The sequence below is a fragment of the Melospiza georgiana genome, chromosome 10, assembly GCF_028018845.1.
Source record: "Melospiza georgiana isolate bMelGeo1 chromosome 10, bMelGeo1.pri, whole genome shotgun sequence".
In the NCBI taxonomy this organism is placed as follows: Eukaryota; Metazoa; Chordata; class Aves; order Passeriformes; family Passerellidae; genus Melospiza; species Melospiza georgiana.
This window is the reverse complement of record NC_080439.1, coordinates 9,943,738-9,962,958: the sequence shown is the minus strand read 5'-3', so window position 1 is coordinate 9,962,958 and position 19,221 is coordinate 9,943,738. Positions and strand designations below refer to the sequence as shown.

Here is a 19,221-nt window from a genome sequence, read left to right as displayed (position 1 = left end):
TGTCCTGGAAAGGAAAAGAGAACACGGATGGAAAAAAAAAATAAAAGAAAAAAAATATAATCAAAATGGGGTTTTTTTTTTTTGTCTTGAGAATTCTGGTAAAGAAATAAAAAAGAAAAAAAATTAAAAATAAAACCAAAAGTGAATATGGGGAGTTCATGGGAAACCGTCTTTAAGGAAAATGCTTCTTTCCCCAAGAGTAAATCCCATTGGAGGCCCTGAGCCGAGTACGGCTGTTTGCAAAAAATTATTAAAAAAAAAAAAGCTGAATGAGGGAAAAAATAATTAGAGAAAGAAGTAAAAATCCAGAACAATGCTGCTGGCTCCTGGCTTTGCTCGCTGGGTTGTTTGGTTGGTTTGGGGTATTTTGGGGGGGGGGGAGGGTGTTTTAGAAACGCGAAAGTGACCCCCCGCCCCAAAATAAATCAATAAAAAATAAACAAATATAAATTATAATTAAAAATAAATATATATATATAAATATATATAAAAATAAAAGGCGCGGTTTTTTCCAAAATCTCTTCGCTCGTTTTCGGAGAGGTTTGGGAGAAAAAAAAATAAAAAAAACCCACAAAAAACCAGAAGCGGAGGCTGGTGGTGGCAGGGGGGTGTGATGTGTGTTTGCACCGCCCGGAGCCGTGCCCGGGACCCCCCGTTTTCCTCTCCCGCCGCCGCCGCCGCCGTCGCCGCCGCCGCCGCCGCTGCTCGGTCCGCGCCGCGCGCGCTGCTCCGCGCCCGCGCGCCCCCCACGTCACCGACAGCACCCGCCGCCACGTGACCCGCCGGCCGGGAGCGACCACTGCTGGGAGGGGGGAACGGGGAGGGGGATGAACGGGGGCGACACCGTGAGACCCCCGCCGCCGCCGCAGCCCCCCCGGGACAGGCGCCCCCACCTCGCCCACCCTGCTGGCGGGCGCCCCGGGGGGGCGCGCACACCGGGAGGGGCGCGGCGCCGGGGAAGGCGCAGAGGGGGGAGGTCCGTGGCCCTCCCCATGCCGAGCGCGATGGTAGAGTCCGCAGCTCAAATTCCGAGAATTGGGCTCTGTTGATTCTTAGAACTGGGGTTCTTAGAAGTGGTGATGCAAGGAGTTTCTAGGAAAGCCCGGAGACCAGGTGATTGCTGCTTCTATTGCCGCGGCCGATTTTACCCTTTAATTCTCTCGCTCGCTTTTTTTTTTTTTTTTTTTTTTCTCTCCATTTTTTCCCTCCTCTTTCCCTCCCTGCCCCGCTCCGACGCTTGGCGCGGAGCCGCCTCTATATATTTCTACCCATTTTTTTTCCCTCTCCCTCCTCATTCCTTCCCCCCCCTTTCCCGCTGCAGGTGCCCTTTATTTTTTTTTTTTTTTAGTACTATTATTATTATCATCTCAATTTAATTTTTTCCCTGGCTTATTTATTTATTTATTTCACATACACATCCCCCCCTTTTCCCTTTCCCGCTGTCAGGCGAGAAAAAATTAGGGAAATAGGGGTGCCTGCATGTCTTTAACGCTGGGAGCGTGTATGAGGGGAGGGGAGCGGGGTGGGTGGGAGTGTCTCCCCTCGCCGTCCTCTCCCGGGGATTATCGGTTATCTGGGATTATTGGCTTGCCCGTACGCGTGACGGCCGGGTGGGGACGGGGGGGACGGCGGCGGCTGCTCTCTGCACCTGCAGCCGCTCCGCGGGCGCAGGACGGCGGCGAGCGCTGGCGGCCGCCGGGCTTGTGGCGTGACTCGGGGTCCGCTCTCAATGGCTGGATCCTTCGGTCGGGGTGTGTTATTTTTCTTTGCCCTTTTTTTTTTTTTTTTTTCCTTTTTATTTTTTTTTTTATTTTTTCTCTGTTGTTTTTTTTTATTTTATTTTTTTGGTGTGTGCGTGTTGTGTCGCTGTTGTCGTTTCGCCGCCGCACGAAGCCGCCGCGGAGCGGGGCTGGCGGCAGCGCGGGGGCTCGGCGGCACCGGGCACCGGCCTTTCCGCGCCAGCCCCCGTTTCTCTCTGTTTCTGTATTAAAGCATTATTATTGTTATTCTGTCCCCGGCGCAACCGCGAAAGGGCTGGTGCGTTTTGCAACCTGTGGCGGGGCTGCGCCGTGATCTGTCAAGCCCCGGGCTAAGAGCGGGCGGTGATGGAGAAGACTTGCGGCATTTCCCTGCCCGGGGAAGGGGGGAGCCCGCGGGGAGGCTCGGCCGCCGCCGGCTGCCCGCCCCGGAGCACCGCGGAGCGCCGGCCCGGGGCGGCGGGGACCGCGCTCGCCTCGACGGTGCGTGCGGGGCGGCTGCCGGCCGGGAACCCAGCCGCGGTGCAAAACTCGCGAAAGGGCAAAAGTGTATGAAGCGACTCTGAATATCACTCTAGGGCTGAAAATAATAATAATAATAACAATAATAATAATAATAACACCACCACCACCAGCCGTGGGGAGGAGCGGGCGTCCCCCGCCGGGAGGAAGGCGGCGGGCGTGGGGAAGCGGAGCGCAGCCGTGCGAGGGATGCGAGGGACGGGGTCCGGGGTGCGATGCGTGCGGAGCCCCCCGCTGCCCCCAGCGCAGCCCTTGCCCTGTGTTTACTACCGCGGCGGACTTGGCGCGGGGACAGGCGCTCGTAAATCTGCCGCCGGCAGCCGCGGGGCTGGCCCCCGGCCACACGCTATTCCTGGAGCGAACGGCCGCGGGGAGCCGCGCAACCCCCGCGCCGCTCGCTGCGGCCCCGAAACCGCCGCGAGCGGGAGGGGAAAGACAGAGCGCTGTTTGTTTTGGTTTGTTGGGGTTTTTTAATGGTTTTTATTAGGTGCGTGATCTTGTGTGCGCATATTTTTTTTTAATTTTTTTTTAAGCTCCCCCTCCCCCCCTTTAAAAATAAAAGGCAAAACAAAACCGAAAAAGCCCAACTTTGTTATGAAAACTTTCGTGGTCGGACGGCAGCGACCTCTCCCGGCCGCCCCCCCCCCTCCCCCCTGCCGTTCCCCCCGCCTGTAGTTTGCAAAGTCACAATATGAAATGTTATGAAATCGCCTCTTGGGAAGGAGGGAAACAGAAAGCAAGGCGTTTGCTCAGAAAAATCCGCGGCAGCCTCTCAGATGTGCCTAAAAAGCTGCCTTTAACCCCCCTGTTGCATTTCCAGGGAAAAGGCAAATCTGGGCTTAAAATCATGAGTCAAAATCAACAAAAACAAACCCATCCCCGGTTAGTTTTTTCCACTGACTTCAGTAGGCGCAGGATCAGTGCGAAGGGAGGCTGGGGACAGACGGATGAGGCTCAGTGAGAAGCTGCTGCATTGGTCCGACATCTCTGTCTTGGGCCAAATTGCTACTTGTGCCAGTGGAAGTGTCAGCAGGGTTTGGGATCTGGCCCTTATTCGATCTGGGAATTTTATTGATTCCTCTCCTGAGCCTTTAAATGCTTTAAAAATTATTATTTGCCATACTGTTTCAAGAATTTGAAGGATAAGAGCTTTAGGAGCAAATGCAGGCTCCTTCTTCCAGTCCTTGAGTAGGTTACAGTTTGAAAATTGCTCTAAAAATATTTTAGGGGAATCCTCTCTTTATATATGCACAGAGAAGCAGAACCAAAGATTCTGTTATTTTCTCCTAAGGGTAGGATTGCACGTTTAAAAACTTGCATTATAGATGGCAAACATTTTGCCCCACAAAACATATCCCCAAACCATTAAAATATTCAAAGGGTATCTAGAAAATTTCCAGAAGAATGGATTATTATATTGTTCCAGTAAGAAAAGAGTTCATCTCTTGGTGTTCAATTTTGGTTGGCAAAACAGATCAAAGATCTCTTGAGATACATTTCAATTCCAATTTCCAATCCTCCTCAGTTCTGACTGTCTGAGTCAATATTGGGAGAGGAAGTGGAGGTTAACTGGTTAGTTATTATTGTGAAGGAAGAAGTTGGAATGAGAAGTGATTCTTACAAATCCCACCCCAAAAACAAAGCAAAAAAAAAAATCTGTCTAAAGGCTTTGTGACACTTTTTAGACATCCCTGTTTGCAGTGCAGGGAGGATTCAGCCGGCTGTTGGATGGTACAAAAATAAACCTAAGAGAAACATTAAGTTTTTCAAAACAAGGCTGGAAAAGCTCATAAAAATAATGTTGCTCAGATGCGTTTTAAGAGAAACAGAATTACATCGACAAAATTATATGTTTTCCAGGTTTGGTTGGGGTGTTTTATTTTCCAAGGGGAAAAGTCGCTCCTGCAGCAAAGCGAGCTGGTGCCATCTAGTGTCACCTCCCGCCGCTCGGCGCGGGGCCGGCGGCCTCGGGAGAGTGGGAACATGTTTATTAACTGCTCGTTAAAAAAAGAAAAAAAAATGCTTGCCAGCTTGGAGGAAGGTGGCAGAGGAAACTCTGGATGCCACTGAACTTACTTAAGGAGCCTAATTGGAAACAACCGAGTGCTTATTAAAGTCACTGACATTTCCATATGGAGTTCTCTCTGGGTCTGGTCATGAAATCACATGTGAAAATCTTTCCGAGTTGTGGTGTTAATCTGCCCTTGAATTTTTGCCTAATTTAGGATGTATTGTAAAGCTATGTTTTTTTTCTGTTTTCTTTTTTTTTTTTTTCCTTGGGTGGGGAAAGCTTTCAGTGTCCAACTGCAGCAGCCCAATATGAATTTGTAGGAATAGTATTTGGGTTTGGAGCACATTTTTTTTTCTTAGTAAACAGTGATGTTATCCTCAAAACCCCATACAAATACAGGTGGTAAAACTTTGTGTGCCAGTCCTATGTGGTAGGACTGTCCTCTCACTTTATTTTTCCATGAAAAATAAAACCTTTTCACAAAGTCTATAGATGAATAAAATGAAGCTCTAATCAGCTGATGCATTTCTCAGTGTGCAATTTATGTACCTTCATATATTTGTGGTGTTAAGGTTGAAGAACTGTTTCATGCCTGGCTTAGTCTGTATTCTGTAATACCTGGGCTGGGAACTTCACTCAAAGAGCTTTTACTGGTTCAGCTGGAGCCTGAAATGTTGTTTTCATTTTTCTGAGAAGTTGGTAAAATCTAAATTTGGTGGAAGGTTGCTTGTGTGCTCATAACCTCTTGCTCCATTTTATAGTAGCCTGGGAGTCTATAAACGGGAGCCTGTATGCCGAGTGCCTGTATTCTTCTCTGGATCTATTTTTAAACCATTCTTCTGTTTGGCAAAAAGTGACACTTGGTTTCCATGTTTACAGCAGGCATTGGCAAACCTCAGGAGTTCACAGTTTGCAGTTTGGTTAGATCAGTATCCAAAAGTCAGCATCTGACCAGTGAGTTCCTTCAGACTGCAAATTTAGACTGCAAATGTAGTCCTCCTTTTTCCTTTTTTTTTCTTTTTAAAATCCAAGCTAGATCTTATGTGTTAGCATCACTGCAGGATGCTGGCAGCCAAAAGACACACGCCCCTAAACTGGAACAAGTGTGTAGTCTTTAGGACTGCTTTAAAACCCCAGTAATCTCAGTGGAGCTTCCCATCTAAGCCAAAGGCAGAACTAGGGGCATTTGGGAGAGGGGTAGGAAATTTTTGATCTAAATTGTTTTCCTTTCCCTCCTTCTCCTGGTCAGTTGCAGCCTTTGGGGCTGTATGCTGGGTACCCACGGGGAATGTTGTACCACTTTTATGGAGGAGAGAGCTTGAGACAAGCACACTGCAGAACGGGCTCTGAATGGCTCCTGAAGAAGGTGTCCTGTAGGACTAGATACCCTTTGAAATTCGCCTCCTTAAATCTGTTTGGCTAAATATAGGGGCAAGGAGGTGTCTCTGCCCTGGCCAAGGCACCCCAAGCTGTGCATGTCTCATCCCATCTAGGTGGGATGCCAGAGCAGTTCCTTACTGCCAGAAGGAGCTGTGCCACCCTCAGCCCCAGGAGTACAGAGACAGGGAGGGTCAGGTGCCAGCTGATAATTTTCTGTCCCAGAGCAGGGTAGGGATGATCAGACACCTCCTTGGAGCCCAGTGGGGCCAGGGACCCAGCTCAGCTGTTGGGGACACCTGCCTCCAGCTGCACCCTGCTCTCGGGTTGGCATCTCAGTGCAGGGCTGTGTTGGCAGGGCACGGAGTCCATCTTCTGTTCTCTGGAGTAGCTCCCTAGATTTCAGCCAGGACACATGGTTCCTGCCTTCCCTTGAAAAATTAATGTGCTAGATTGCTTGGGGTCGTTTGAAATGCTGAGGAAGGCTCGACTCCTTGCTTCCCAAGGGCACGCACTGCCTCTGCCTCACAGCCAGAGCTTGGCTCCGTAGAGGGCAGGGGAGTCCTCTTTAGTAGGAAAACATTGGAGGCAGTTTTAGCGTGCTTACCCCCTCCCTCCTCTGCATTTTCTTCTGCAAAGGCCAAAACAATGTGAGACTTGAGCTGGGCCAGCTTTCAAGGGCAATCCTTTAAACCCTCTTTTGAAGTATGAACTATAAAGTTCCCTGCGGCGCTCGAGAAAATATGCAGTTTTCCTGGTTCCAAATGCTGATAATAAACCCGTCCAGATAATGCATTGCATTTCCTAGAAACATTTGTTTGCTGGCAGGAAATTGGATCAGATTGAGACTGCTCGATAGAGTGAGTGCGATCCGCTCTCGGAAGGGTACGGTGGAAAATACGACAGGGCTTGCCCTGGTGATGCTGCTTTTGATCTGTGCTGATGCTGTGGACTTCTCTGTCTCTTCTTGGGTTATTATTAACCCAGCCACGTTTTGGCCTAGACACTAACCACCAGCTCCTAAACTAATAAAACTGCTGTGACAACTAAAGGACACTTAGTGCCCCTGGATTGTGTGGTATCAGAAAGCTGAGCTGGGTACTCACACACCCACAGCCAAAAGCATCTTCACCGTGGCATGTAGCACCCATGGCTTTGCTGGGGCAGCCACCCACACCCCACCTCATTTTCTTGGTTGTCCCCCTGATCCCTGTTCAGGAGAAACCAGGCATTCCTTGGCAGGGTGGAGAGGCAGCTGGCAGCATGCCCTGGCAGGCAGCAGGGATGTTCCCATGGGGCTGGGACCCTGCAGGGTGCAGGGACTGGGGAGGAGGAGGAGGGCAGGATGGAGCTTCCCCTGGGCGGGCAGTTTCAGAACGCTGTGTGGGATGAGGCTGTGGGGAAGGAAGACTTCACCCAGCCATCCCTCCAAGGTGATGTGAGTGAGTCGGCGCTGCAGGCTCTGGAGGGGTAGGAGATTGGGGCCCAGGGAGGGGGAGTGTTTGATGCCCTCCTCCCTGCCTATGCGATTGGGGGCGGGAGAAGGGTTAAGACCACGGGGTATCACCATGCAAAGAAGGATGGGGGAGCAAGGAATTCCCCCCTGTGCACAGAGCGGGAGGAGGATGAATGAAAAGGGATTGCCTCTAACAGGGAGAGTAGATCAATGGAGAGGCATGGCAGAAAAATGGATTGGAAGTCCCTGGTTCTCCCCTCTGCCCTAGGGTAAGTGAGCAAAGAGGGTCTCCCCTTTGCCTGGGGTTGAGCTGAAAGAGATTCCCCCACACAAAGGTACACCTTCCCTGTGCTCACAGAGCTGCAGGGAAGGCAGGGCCAGCTCTGGGCTCCTTTCCAGGAATGGGTTTTCTCGGGGAGGTGCCGGCAGGGAAGGGCTGTTCCCTGAACCGCTGGGGCAGACCCATTGCCTTCCTGGAAGGCAACAGCAGTGACTGTCCCGTGTGGCCACCCCCAAAATGGGCCCTGTGCCCATTCCAGACCTTCCTCTATGGGCACAGCCAGCCCTGGCACACGGCCTTGAGCACTGCCACAGAGCCCACACCTGAAAGGTACTGGACAGGAAAACTGGAGGGGAGGGGTGGGGTGGGGTGGGATGATGCTCTGGCCCCAGCTGAGCCTGGAGGAGCCTCATGGGATTTAAGGGGGATTTAGATGACAAAGACCATGCTTGGCTGCAGTGTTTTTTTCTGCTCCCCATCACTGGTCTCTGGTCTTTGTTTGCCATCCTGTTCTCTCTGGTCTGAGTATCCTCCCGTGCTGGGGTACAGAGCTAGTGCTCTGTGGGGACTGGAAGGGGCAGGGTTAATACAGCTCAGCACAGCGAGAGGAAGGAAAGTCCCTTTCCCTTTGCATGCCCACATCCTGCAGCCAGGAGCTGCTTGGGATGCACCTGCCCAGCTCTTGGGGCTGTGGACGTTGAGCAGCACTGTGCTGGGAGGGATAATTTGGAAAGGTGGGGAGGGGGCTGTGCTGGGGTCCAGGTCCAGGAGAGAAGCTGGGTGTCCCCCTGGCAGTGCTGTGCCCTCGCTGTGGATAAGGGGATTTGGCGACAGCAGCTTCTCACATGATGCTCAGGGGTACAGAGTTCATCTGGCTGTTTGTAACTTTGTTGGTTTACAAGTCGGTCATCTCCTCACCTCTGTGACACTGAGGTGACTCCCCAGAGCCTGGCAGAGTATGCCTGCCACTGTGACTGAGGTTGGGGTGCCAGCCAGCTGCCCCAAGCACACACATCTGCTCATGTGGGCACAAGGATGTGTGCTGGGCTCCTTGCAGAACGCTGTGAGTCCCTTGGCTCGCAATTGACGGTAGTGAGTGGCTGGCAGTGAGCGTGTACAGAAAGGTCAGAGTCTGCAGTATTTGGGAAATGAGTCACTTTTTGTATGTGCATAAAGTTTTAAGCTGGCCAGGCTCAGAGCAGCTCTGAAGATTTGTGTTTGATGGCTGGAATAAAGCTGTAAGACACCCTCTGGGTTTTGTGTGTGATACCCTGCTTTAAATCTCATCTTTTCATCCCAGTGGCTCTGGGGGTGGGAGGGGATCTTGGGCTCCAGTCCTGCCCATCTCTTGCAAGGGAGAGGAGAGGCAACACTGGACAGTCCCTTTCCTCAAGGATTATTTGGCTTCCTACAGTCTTAACAATCTAGGGGTTGGTCCTCAAAATGGTGTGATGAAGGTCTTGGGGTTTGTTGTCTCATTTATTGTGCCTCTACCTGCTAAGGCAACTCTCTGAGGACATTCTTCCTGCATTGGTGCCAAGTCAATTGGGTTTGGTTTAAGAAAACTTTGGAGGATTATTATGAGTTCTGCAAGGCAATTAACTCCTGGGTTTCCTTGCTGTTCTGTCCCAGCTACATTGCTGGGTGAAGCCAGTGCCTGGAGACACAGCTTGTGGTTTAAGGGAAGGCTTTGGCAGCAGCAAGAGGAAGGGACATTTGTTCTGCATCCTTATTGTCTCCACCACTGGCTTCCTATGCAGTCCTGGCCAAGTCACGTGTGTACTTGACACCTATATCCTCCCAAATCTGTTGAGCAATCCCATCCCAGGGCGTTTTCACCAGTGGCTGGAGCATGTGGGTTTCTGAGGAGAGTGGCAGCAGATGTTTGTGTGTATGTCATACCTGTTAACAAGGTGCTGGGAGTATGGCATGGCTTGAATGTGGCACCGGACAGGAATTCAGTTTTGGCAGGGGAAGAGTTATCTCCAAAAGAAGTGGTGAGAAAATTCTCGCTTGACTTCCTTTCCCCACCTGCCTTTAAGTTCCTGAGTCATGGAAATGAAAATCTCCTTGGCATCCGCCCATGGTTTGGGCTAGAGGGTGTGGAAGAAGCTATGATTGGATTCTCAAAGGCTGTGATTGTGATAAGAACGTACTGTACCGGAAGAAACAAATGTTAACCTTACTGGAGAGTAGAAGGTTTGTTATCTCTAGCTTTTATCCAACTGATACTTGAGCGAAATAGCAGCCTTGTGACCTGCCATGCCAATTCATAATTATAAGCTAATGTGGTGTTTGTTTTCTTGTGATTTATTTGTAGGTTTGAAAGAAACTTTTGGACTGTGAATTGAGGCATTGGGTATGTAAATTTAAATCTTGTATTTTTCCTCCTAATCTGTCTCCCCTTTCCTTAATGCAATGTTTCATTAGACACAGCTGGAATTTGGTTTTGGGAGAGCAGCTGCTCTGTAGAAGCTACTGTATGTTCATGTGTCACTGGGGAAGGAGGAGTCAGGATTATGGGAGGGGGTTGAGCATCGAAGAATTTACCACCAAAGATGCACATTCCAGCCCAAACCTCAGGGAGACATGGGCCATCCTGGGTGCTGCTTGGGATGACACCTCTCAGATGTGTCAACAGGTGTTGTGTTGGGAGAAGGCTTCATATTCCTCGACTAACCCAAACCTTGCTCATGGGCCATGGTGTGGGTAGCAGCCCAGCAGGTTAGATGAGTTCTACTCCTCACCAGTTAATTGGGAAACTGTGGACAGGTCTTCTCCAGAGTGACCACGACTTGGGAGCAGGAAAGTAGTTTCCTGGGTGAGGGCTGGTATTCCACTGTGGGCTGGATTTTCCAGATGTTGAACTCATTCAACTTCAGTTGGGACCTTAAGGCTTGTTTTGATTCCTGTGGCTGGATTTACAGCCAGACATCATACAGGTGAGGAGGATGACTCCTGAGGGAGTTTGGAAGGCTAGAAGCTTCTAAAGTTGGAAACATTATGGAGATGAACCTGAGTGGGCGGAGTGGACTGGGGTGGGGCTGCCATGGGTGAGGCAGGGAGAAAGAGGAGATGGTTGGCTAATCATCAGGAGGGTCTGATTGCATTCACCCACCAGCTTGATGGGTGGGATGAGACGTGCCAGGTCTCACTATCGGGAGACATGGGACATCACTAGGCAGCCTGACAAAAGCTTGGTGTGGTACAGGACTGTTTGCCTTGGGACCGAGGAGCTGGTGCTGCCCCTACCAGGAGCAGTTGGCCATCTGAGTATGTCCCAGAGCAGCAGCTGTCTCTTCCTGAGGTTTAGGGTACTTGCCTGGTTGTTCTCCCTTCTCATCTTCCTCTGATGCTTGTGTGTCCCAGACTCAAGATGGCCTCGCCGGCAGACAGCTGCATCCAGTTCACGCGCCACGCCAGCGACGTCCTCCTCAACCTCAACCGCCTTAGAAGCCGGGACATCTTGACCGATGTTGTCATCATCGTGAACCGGGAGCAGTTCAGAGCCCACAAAACAGTCCTGATGGCCTGCAGGTGAGAGCAGGCTCCTTCCCTGGCTCCCTCCCTGCTCCTTCAGCCTTTGGCCTCCAGAAGCACTGCTGCAGTCCTGTGGGGGCTCGTGGGATTCACAGGGAATCAGAGGCAGAGAAACAGAATGGGAAGGGGCTGCTAAGAAATTTATAACTTTAATGGGATTAGAGCTGAGACCGCTTCCCTCCAGTGTGCTGCCCTCACCCCTCTCCTTGTGTACCCACATCTGCTCACACACAGCCCATGGAGACCAGCAGGAGCACTGCAGCTGTGAGGCACATCCCTGAAGGCAAAGCAAAAATGTGCCACAAGGACAGGAGAGGAGAGGGAGGGCTGGATGTTCACTGGGATGAGTGAGTCTTCTGTGACCGAGGTGTCCCCTGCCACTGCTATTTTTAGAGCTGTTCCTCCCTGGCTCCCAGACTGCTGGCTGCACCCACCTTAGTTGATTAATTTTTTTTTTTAAAAGCCTGATGTGGTCTGAAATCCCTTCCCATCTCCTAAGATTGCTGGAATTGCTTCCCAGTGAATGCTAATTAATATCCCACCATTGCCCAGTTGAATTACAGCAAATGCCTTCCAGGTTCTCTTGCTGACATGGTATAAAGATTTCAAAAAGCCAAGCTTTGACTATTAAAATGTCTGAAAAATGTTTTGCCAACATTTCTCCTTTTTTTGTTTTTCTGGTTTAAAACTGTGTGGATGCCCCGAGAGGCTTCTGAAAGAAATGAGTCATAGTGGAAGGGGGATGGTGATAAGAACAACAATGGAAAAAAAAACAAAAAAGCTGGGGAATTACTAAATGGAGGCAGTGGGGAGTTGTTGAGCAGGTGAGATCTAAAAGCAGGCTGTTCCAGTTGGGAAAAGTGCAGTGCAGAAGACGCTTACTAAGCTGAGAAACCAAGCTTGATAATAAGGGGGAAGCTCAGGGAATTCGGTAATTGCCTCCTCCTCCTCCCTTCCCATTCACAAACCCCCTGTGCACTCAGGGATTTCATACAAATTCTCTTTTTTTTTCCTTTGAATTGTCATAACACTTGTCCTCTGTACTGTCTGCCCTCTGCAGTGGCCTCTTCTACAGCATCTTCACTGACCAGCTCAAGTGCAACTTGAATGTTATCAACCTGGATCCTGAAATTAACCCTGAGGGGTTTTGCATCCTCTTGGACTTCATGTACACCTCCCGCCTGAACTTGAGGGAGAACAATATCATGGCTGTGATGGCCACAGCACTCTACCTGCAGATGGAGCACGTGGTTGACACCTGCCGAAGGTTTGTCAAGTCTAGGTGAGTGCAGTTGGTGAGGTTTGAAGAGCTGGGGACTGTGTGTTTGGGTGGGCAGGGGAAAAACTGACAAAGTATCTGCAAATATATCTTAAACAGCTGAAAATTACTTTGTCTCCCTCCTAAACAATTACTTTGCTTTTCCCAATTCCAGCGAGGCAGAGATGGTGTCTGCTGTGAAGACCCCAAGGGAAGAGTTTCTGCCTGGACGGATGCTGGGCCACCCAGAGGTGATGGCTTATAGGAGCAGAGATGTCTCAGAGAATGGAATGCCTCTCCAAAACGGGTCCCTCTGCAACGGGAGGGCCTTTGCACCCGGCTTGATCAACAGTTTGTCTGGATCCCCCATTTCCTACCATGGATACAGCCCTCTCCCTCTAAATAGCTTCCTGGTGGATGATGAGTTGCGGGAGATGAGGATGCCTCTCTCTGAACTCTCAAGGGCAGGTGCCTTCCCCAAGGAGAGGATCCTGCCGTGCGACAGCTCCAGGACAATCCCCACTGAGTACGTGAGAACCATCACCGACATCTCTGCCAACATGTGCCATGCTACCATCTATGCTCCAAAAGAAGGTGCTGCTGAAGAAGCCAGGAGTGACATGCACTACAGCGTGGCTTCTGGGCCCAAACCTGTCATCCCTTCAGTCCGGAACAATCCCTACTTCCCCTGCGACAAAGTGGCCAAAGAGGAGGAGCGGACCTCTTCAGAGGACGAGATCAGCCAGCACTTTGAGCCCACCAACACCCCCCTGGACCGCAAGGGGCTCATCAGCCCTCAGAGCCCGCAGAAGTCAGACTGCCAGCCCAACTCACCAACTGAGTCCAGCAGCAGCAAGAATGCCCGTATCGGCCAGAACTCCAGCTCCCTCTTCACCAAGAGCCCCACAGACCCCAAAGCCTGCAACTGGAAGAAGTACAAGTTCATTGTCCTCAACTCTCTCAACCAGAACACCAAGCAAGACAGCGCTGACCAGAACGAGATGGGAACCCTCTCTCCTCGCACCTATGTGCCCATGTCCACTTGCCAGCAGTCCATGGAGCCGGAGCATCTCAATGTGCAATCCCCCACCAAGATAAGTGTGAATGGTGAAGACTCCACGATCCCACAAGCAAGCAGACTCAACAATATTGTTAACAGGTGAGAAGATTTCCACCCCCATGCCCCTCCCCTCTGAGAAACAGGACTTCCTGCATTGTTGGTGAGGGTTTGGAAGTGTGAAATATCTGTAGCATTGGGCTGGGAAGTCCAGTCACGAGCAGATGGAATCCCCTGCATTTGGTGGAGGGCTGCCAGTGACATTGAGTGCCCACCATCCCCACTGTAGTGGTGCCAGCGAGGACTGGCAAAGGAACTGGGAATGTTGAGTTGTGAATCCCTGGGTGACTTTGGCAGCTATGGATGATTTTTGGAGCCTGGATTTGCCTAGCCTGTGTTTCCACCAGACTCCTATACCTTAAGTTTTTGTTGGCTGTAAGCATTGGAATGGCCAAAGTATCAGGGAACAATATGCTATTTTCTCGACCTGGGTGTTCCTAAAGACATATGAGCTCATTTGGTGATGGACATCTGAAGGTTTGAAGCTTAAGGATCTGTTGTTGATCAGGGCTATGCTGTGCAGCTCACCACAAAGATGTTCCCATAAAACATGCCTGTCCCTTGTGTTGGGAGGGGTGCAAACACCCTCGGTATCTCAAGCACAGCAAGGGCCTTCTCACAGCTCTGTACGTTGCTCTCCTTCCACAGGTCCCGGGATGGGTCCCCTCAGAGCAGCGAAGGGCAGTCCCCACTGTACATGCATTCATCAAAGTGCAGCTCCTGTGGCTGCCAGTCCCCACAACATACTGAGATGTGCCTTCATACCCCTGGCTCAAACTTTGGAGAAGAGATGGGGGAAACCCAGTCTGAATACTCCGACTCCAGCTGCGGTGAGTCTTGCATCTTTGGTCGTCTTTTTCAACCAGCAGCTGGGGGCTGTGCAATGTAGGGATCTGTCACTGAGTGCCCTGTGATCAAACACACAGTCAGACCTGTCCCAGATGCTGGTGGAACACACAGTGCTTTACAGCCCCTTCTTAACTGTCTGCCCAGCTGTGTGCATGCATATGAGGGACGCATGCACATGGGAATTGCTGCCTTCCTCCCCTTCCCCAGCACCATTCAGATACCTTGTGCAGGGAGATAGTCACCTGCTGCAAACCTGGAAGGTAAGGACAGGAAACAAGTGCACCCCACCCCACCAGAACCACAGGAGAACAAGCCTGACAGATGTAATGACCCATAATGGGGATTGGGCAAGCTGGCATGTCTCATGCATCCGTCATGATATCTTTATTATCAGGGAGCCCAGTGTGCACATCTGGGGAAGTGCAGATAATGAGCCTTGCAATCTTGTTACAAAACCCCACAAGCCCAAAGACAGGTATCTGTGCACTCATCTGCCTGTAGCTCAGGGAGGGGGAATGCAGCATTGCCACCTCTAGTGTGGGCAGAGATCCAAGGAGGAGCATCACTGTGGTAACACTCAAAACAACATTTGAGTTGGGCATCCTCCTACTGGGGGAGTCTGCCTTGTGATTTTCATCATGATCATCTTCCCAAGCTCAAGGCAGATCTCTGTACCTGTAAAGGTTAAAAGACCTCTGAAGGTGCAGGAGTTGCTCCAGAGCTGAGCATCCTTCAGAGGATGCCTGATCTTGAGTGCTTTCATGGACCTCTCTGGAAGAGGTAACAGCACAGTGCAAGCACAACTGAATATGAGCCCCTGCACCTGGGTGCTTGTCCAACACTTGCTCTGGCTGCCACTCTCCTCCATCCCAAATCCATCCCATAGCCTACCAAGAAAGTGACCCATGGACTGTCCATCTGATTGCTCCTCTCTCTGCTCTCCCAGAGAATGGAGCCTTCTTCTGCAATGAGTGCGACTGCCGGTTCTCCGAGGAGGCGTCTCTCAAGAGACATTCTCTGCAGGTGCACAGTGACAAGCCCTACAAGTGTGACCGCTGCCAGGCCTCCTTTCGCTACAAGGGGAATCTCGCCAGCCACAAAACCGTCCACACAGGTACAGTGCTGGCTGTGGGGACAGCTTTGGGGTGGCTGTGGCTTGGGTGAGCACTTGGGTGCTTATGGCTGGGTTTGTGCCTGGTGCAGCATCCTCTGCTCTGTGTCACAAGCTGCCCCTGATGGGAAGACCAAGGTACTTTACTTGGCACTGCCAGGGAGCCCTTGGACAGAGCACCAAACCTGGGAATGGGGGATGCCCTTGCAGCAAGGGTAGAACTCATCCTCCTTTGCTGTAAAGCACTGGGCCACCACTATTTTTAAAGGTGTTGTGCAAAATTCATAACTGGGAGCAAATGCATGGCCTCCAGGTAACTTTGTGGTAGACTTAAGCAAGAAAAAATATTAAAAATAGTCGAAAGAACATTTAGGGAGAAGTCTAAGATTTATTTTTACATCCTAGAAATCCAGGTCACATCTAGCTTGGCATAAAACTGTGCTGATGGGAAAATCTGTGAATGGATGGACTCTGTGAATCAGCACAATGAAAGCTGAGAAAGGAAGAGGATATTAAGGGTTTAGTCATTTGCTGACAAACCTAGGGCTTATTTTATTTCATGCTTTTAATGCTTAACATGTTAACAGCCAGTTCACAAGCTGGAGAAGGGAAGTCTGGGCTGATGACTGTGCTGCTGCACTGAATTAGACCCAAATTCCCACAGTCTCAGCTGAGCTCCAGGAGGGCTGTGCAGGGGACTGAGACAACACAAGTACCAGGGCAGTGTTCAAGGGTGCTTACTGACAGCTCTAGGGAGATGTAGGTGCCAGCTGCTGTCCCAGGGTCAGGAGGAACAATGCTGTTAATCCTTGCTGGCAGAACTGCCTGACTTCCTCTCTTGCCCTGAAGGCTGCAGCTCCCAATCCAAAAGAGAAAAGCTGCCTCCTGAGCTCACCCTGCCCTGTGGACACCCTGCCCAATGCTGCTTGTTCACAGCCATCTCCAAAAGGGACGGGAGTCAAGGCTGGTGCTTCATGCCATGGGGTCTGGCAGCTGAAGGGACTGAACTCTGGGGAGCACCATGGATCCTGGGTGCTGAGCACACCTGAATGTAGCTAATCCCTCACCCTTTCTTTTGGGCTCTGCAGGAGAGAAGCCGTACCGCTGCAACATCTGCGGGGCACAGTTCAACCGACCAGCCAACCTGAAAACCCACACACGCATCCACTCTGGGGAGAAACCCTACAAGTGTGAGACCTGTGGCGCCAGATTTGTCCAGGTGCGTGTGGCCTCTAGGACCCACAGAGCCTGGGGAGGTTGGATGTGGTTGGATCTTCTCCCCAAGACTGGCAGATCTTCACTGCCAACACTGGTGATGCCTCATGGCAGAGAGCAGGGTGATGATAGCCCAGCTTGCTACCTTGGGCCCCTCTTCCCATGGTGTTGTAGGATAAATATGGACCTTAAGGTTCAAGGGGGACAATTTGGCTTAGTAAGGAAGCCTGACTGCTGGTTGTGGCTATTCTGCTCCATTTTGTCTTAAGGACTGGAGGTACCAGAGCTCAGACACACGTCTCTAACTCCCAGCTATAACCCAATAGACTAAAAAAGCTGTCTGGGCAGAACCCCATTCCCACAGGGATGGGATTCTCCCTTGCTCCCAGTGGGATGCCATCCTCCCTGGGGCTGTTGTGACCCAGAGCTGCTCTCTGCAGGTGGCCCACCTCCGTGCTCACGTGCTCATTCACACTGGGGAGAAGCCGTACCCCTGCGAGATCTGCGGCACACGCTTCCGGCACCTGCAGACCCTCAAAAGTCACCTTCGAATCCACACAGGAGAGAAACCCTATCATGTGAGTGCTCTGCTTTTTTTGGTGTTGGGTAATCTCAGCTTGGGCTGGGGGACAATGCTGCCAAGCCTGAGGGGCTGTGAAAACACAAGGGCATTTGCACAGGCTGGTTGCAGCATCCTAACGCCCTTTGCCAGCCTCATGAGGCCCCACACCAAGGTCACATCCCTGCTTCTTGTGCCCCATTTCCCTCCCAGGCATTAGCTATGCTGATGTGGTATTTTTTCAGGCATGGCTGTGTTGGAAACACTGACATGCAGCCCAAGCTGGGTACATCTTAGTTGCTCTTTTCTTCCACCCCATCTGGAAGAAGGTCACACTACTTCAAATAGCTGTGGCTTAAATTACAGCTGCCTGTGGTGTGTGGGGATAGCGGAAAGGAGCAGACAGCCTGGCCTGAGCTCCCCTCTGATGGTGATAATCACACCCAGCAAGCAGTATGCCCTGCCTTGCCTGCAGCCCTGTGGGCTCCCAGCTCTTTGCTGGGGCTTTCCTGGCTTTCACCATCTGTTAGAAAGGGAATCCAAGAAGAGGTTGACATCTAAACATCCTGAAGCCATTCAGCTCAGCAGAGGCCAAAAGCAGCTCTAGAAATAGCCCTGTAGCTGGTTTGATCACCTCGATATGGAGCTTGGTGCTATGTCTGTCAGGGCCAGAGTCATCTCCTGAGGGACTTAGCCCTTTGTGCATCCCATAATCCATACAGGCTGCTGCAAGCCTGGGGTGGGGTGCCCGCAGGTGCTGCTCCTCCCACGATGTTCCCACTTTTCCCCTGCTCCGCCTGTATAGTGGGTGCAGTGTCCTAGGGCCGAGGACATGTTCCCTACCGCGGCGTTTGACACCCTCTCTCTTTGCCTGTCGCCCCACAGTGTGAGAAGTGCAACCTGCATTTCCGCCACAAAAGCCAGCTGCGGCTGCACCTGCGGCAGAAGCACGGGGCCATCACCAACACCAAGGTGCAGTACCGCATCTCGGCCAGCGAGGTGCCCCCGGAGCTCCCCAAGGCCTGCTGAAGGCACGGATTGCCCAGGAGGAGCTCGTCTGGCGGGGAGAAGCTGTCCAAAGGATACTTGCAACACTTAAAAAAAAAAAGAGAGAGAAAAAATATTCATCACATGATGGAGTGCCTCTAAACCCATAGTACAGATAGGTGGAAAAACATTAGAAATTTAAAAAAAAAATTACAAATACACGGGTTTTATTTTTCCCAGTTATGTGAAACAAAAAGAAAAAATAAAATTATTCAGATCTTACTGTATATAAAACATAAAAAAATTTAAAATAGTCATTTTAAATGTCTGTGCAGTGGAGTGTTGATAAACTCTGGAGTCTAACCTTCACAGCCTTTGCCGTTTGAAGATGAGGAATGTAATGTTGATTTATGGGAACAGATTTTTTTCTTTTGTATGCAAAATGTGTGTTCTTTTAAAGAGAAAGTATGCTATTAAAGAGAGGGCTTTAACTTTTTTAACCAAAGGTGAAGGAATCTATGGCAGAGTTGTAAATATATATAGATATAAATATATAAATATATATATAAAATAAATATATATAGACCTTTAAAAAAGCTATATTAAAAATATATAAAATGCATTAAAGGCTCAGTTGGACTCTGCAGGCAGAAGCCACTCTGAGAATCTTTATTATGATAGAGCACTTAAGGAGATATTTTAAAGTATTGCATCTGTACAAGTAAGAAAATATTTTGTCTAAATGCATCAGTGTATTTGTATTTTTTTGCAAGTGAAGGTTTACAATTTACAAAAAAGTGTGTATTAAACCAACAAAGCTGCAGAAGGAATTTAAAATAATAATAAAGTGTAATTTTTTTGTTCTAGTTCTCAGTCTGTATATATGTAAAATGTGGTTTCGCACGGTGCCTTTCTTTTCAATGGAAGTTTTCAGTGTATGGACTATATTGAGCTCAGTTTCTTCAAGGTACAGCCTGATGTTGCAAAAGGAGTTTTGGTGGAACTCTTTAAGTGGGGGAATGTTTTATTTTTTTTTTGTTTTGGATTTTTTTTTTTGTCTTATTTTACATGCTTGTGTTATAAACAATCTCGGGAGACAGGGTTTGGGCTGTGTCTAAACTGCATTAATGCGTTTCTGTAAAATATAGCTGTACAAATAAAAGAATAAAATGAAGAAAAGTG

General features: G+C 50.1%; 1 protein-coding gene across 1 annotated transcript; it reads left to right on the top strand.

Moving 5' to 3' along the window:
* The first annotated feature begins 1,044 nt into the window (after positions 1–1,044).
* On the top strand, positions 1,045–19,221 carry BCL6 (BCL6 transcription repressor). Its single transcript, XM_058030994.1, has 10 exons — positions 1,045–1,113; positions 9,724–9,762; positions 10,773–10,940; positions 12,004–12,225; positions 12,377–13,360; positions 13,967–14,148; positions 15,114–15,281; positions 16,367–16,497; positions 16,934–17,071; positions 17,938–19,221. Exons 3-10 carry the CDS (start codon positions 10,780–10,782, stop codon positions 18,079–18,081), a joined length of 2,130 nt encoding a protein of 709 aa, XP_057886977.1. The 5' UTR covers positions 1,045–1,113; positions 9,724–9,762; positions 10,773–10,779; the 3' UTR covers positions 18,082–19,221.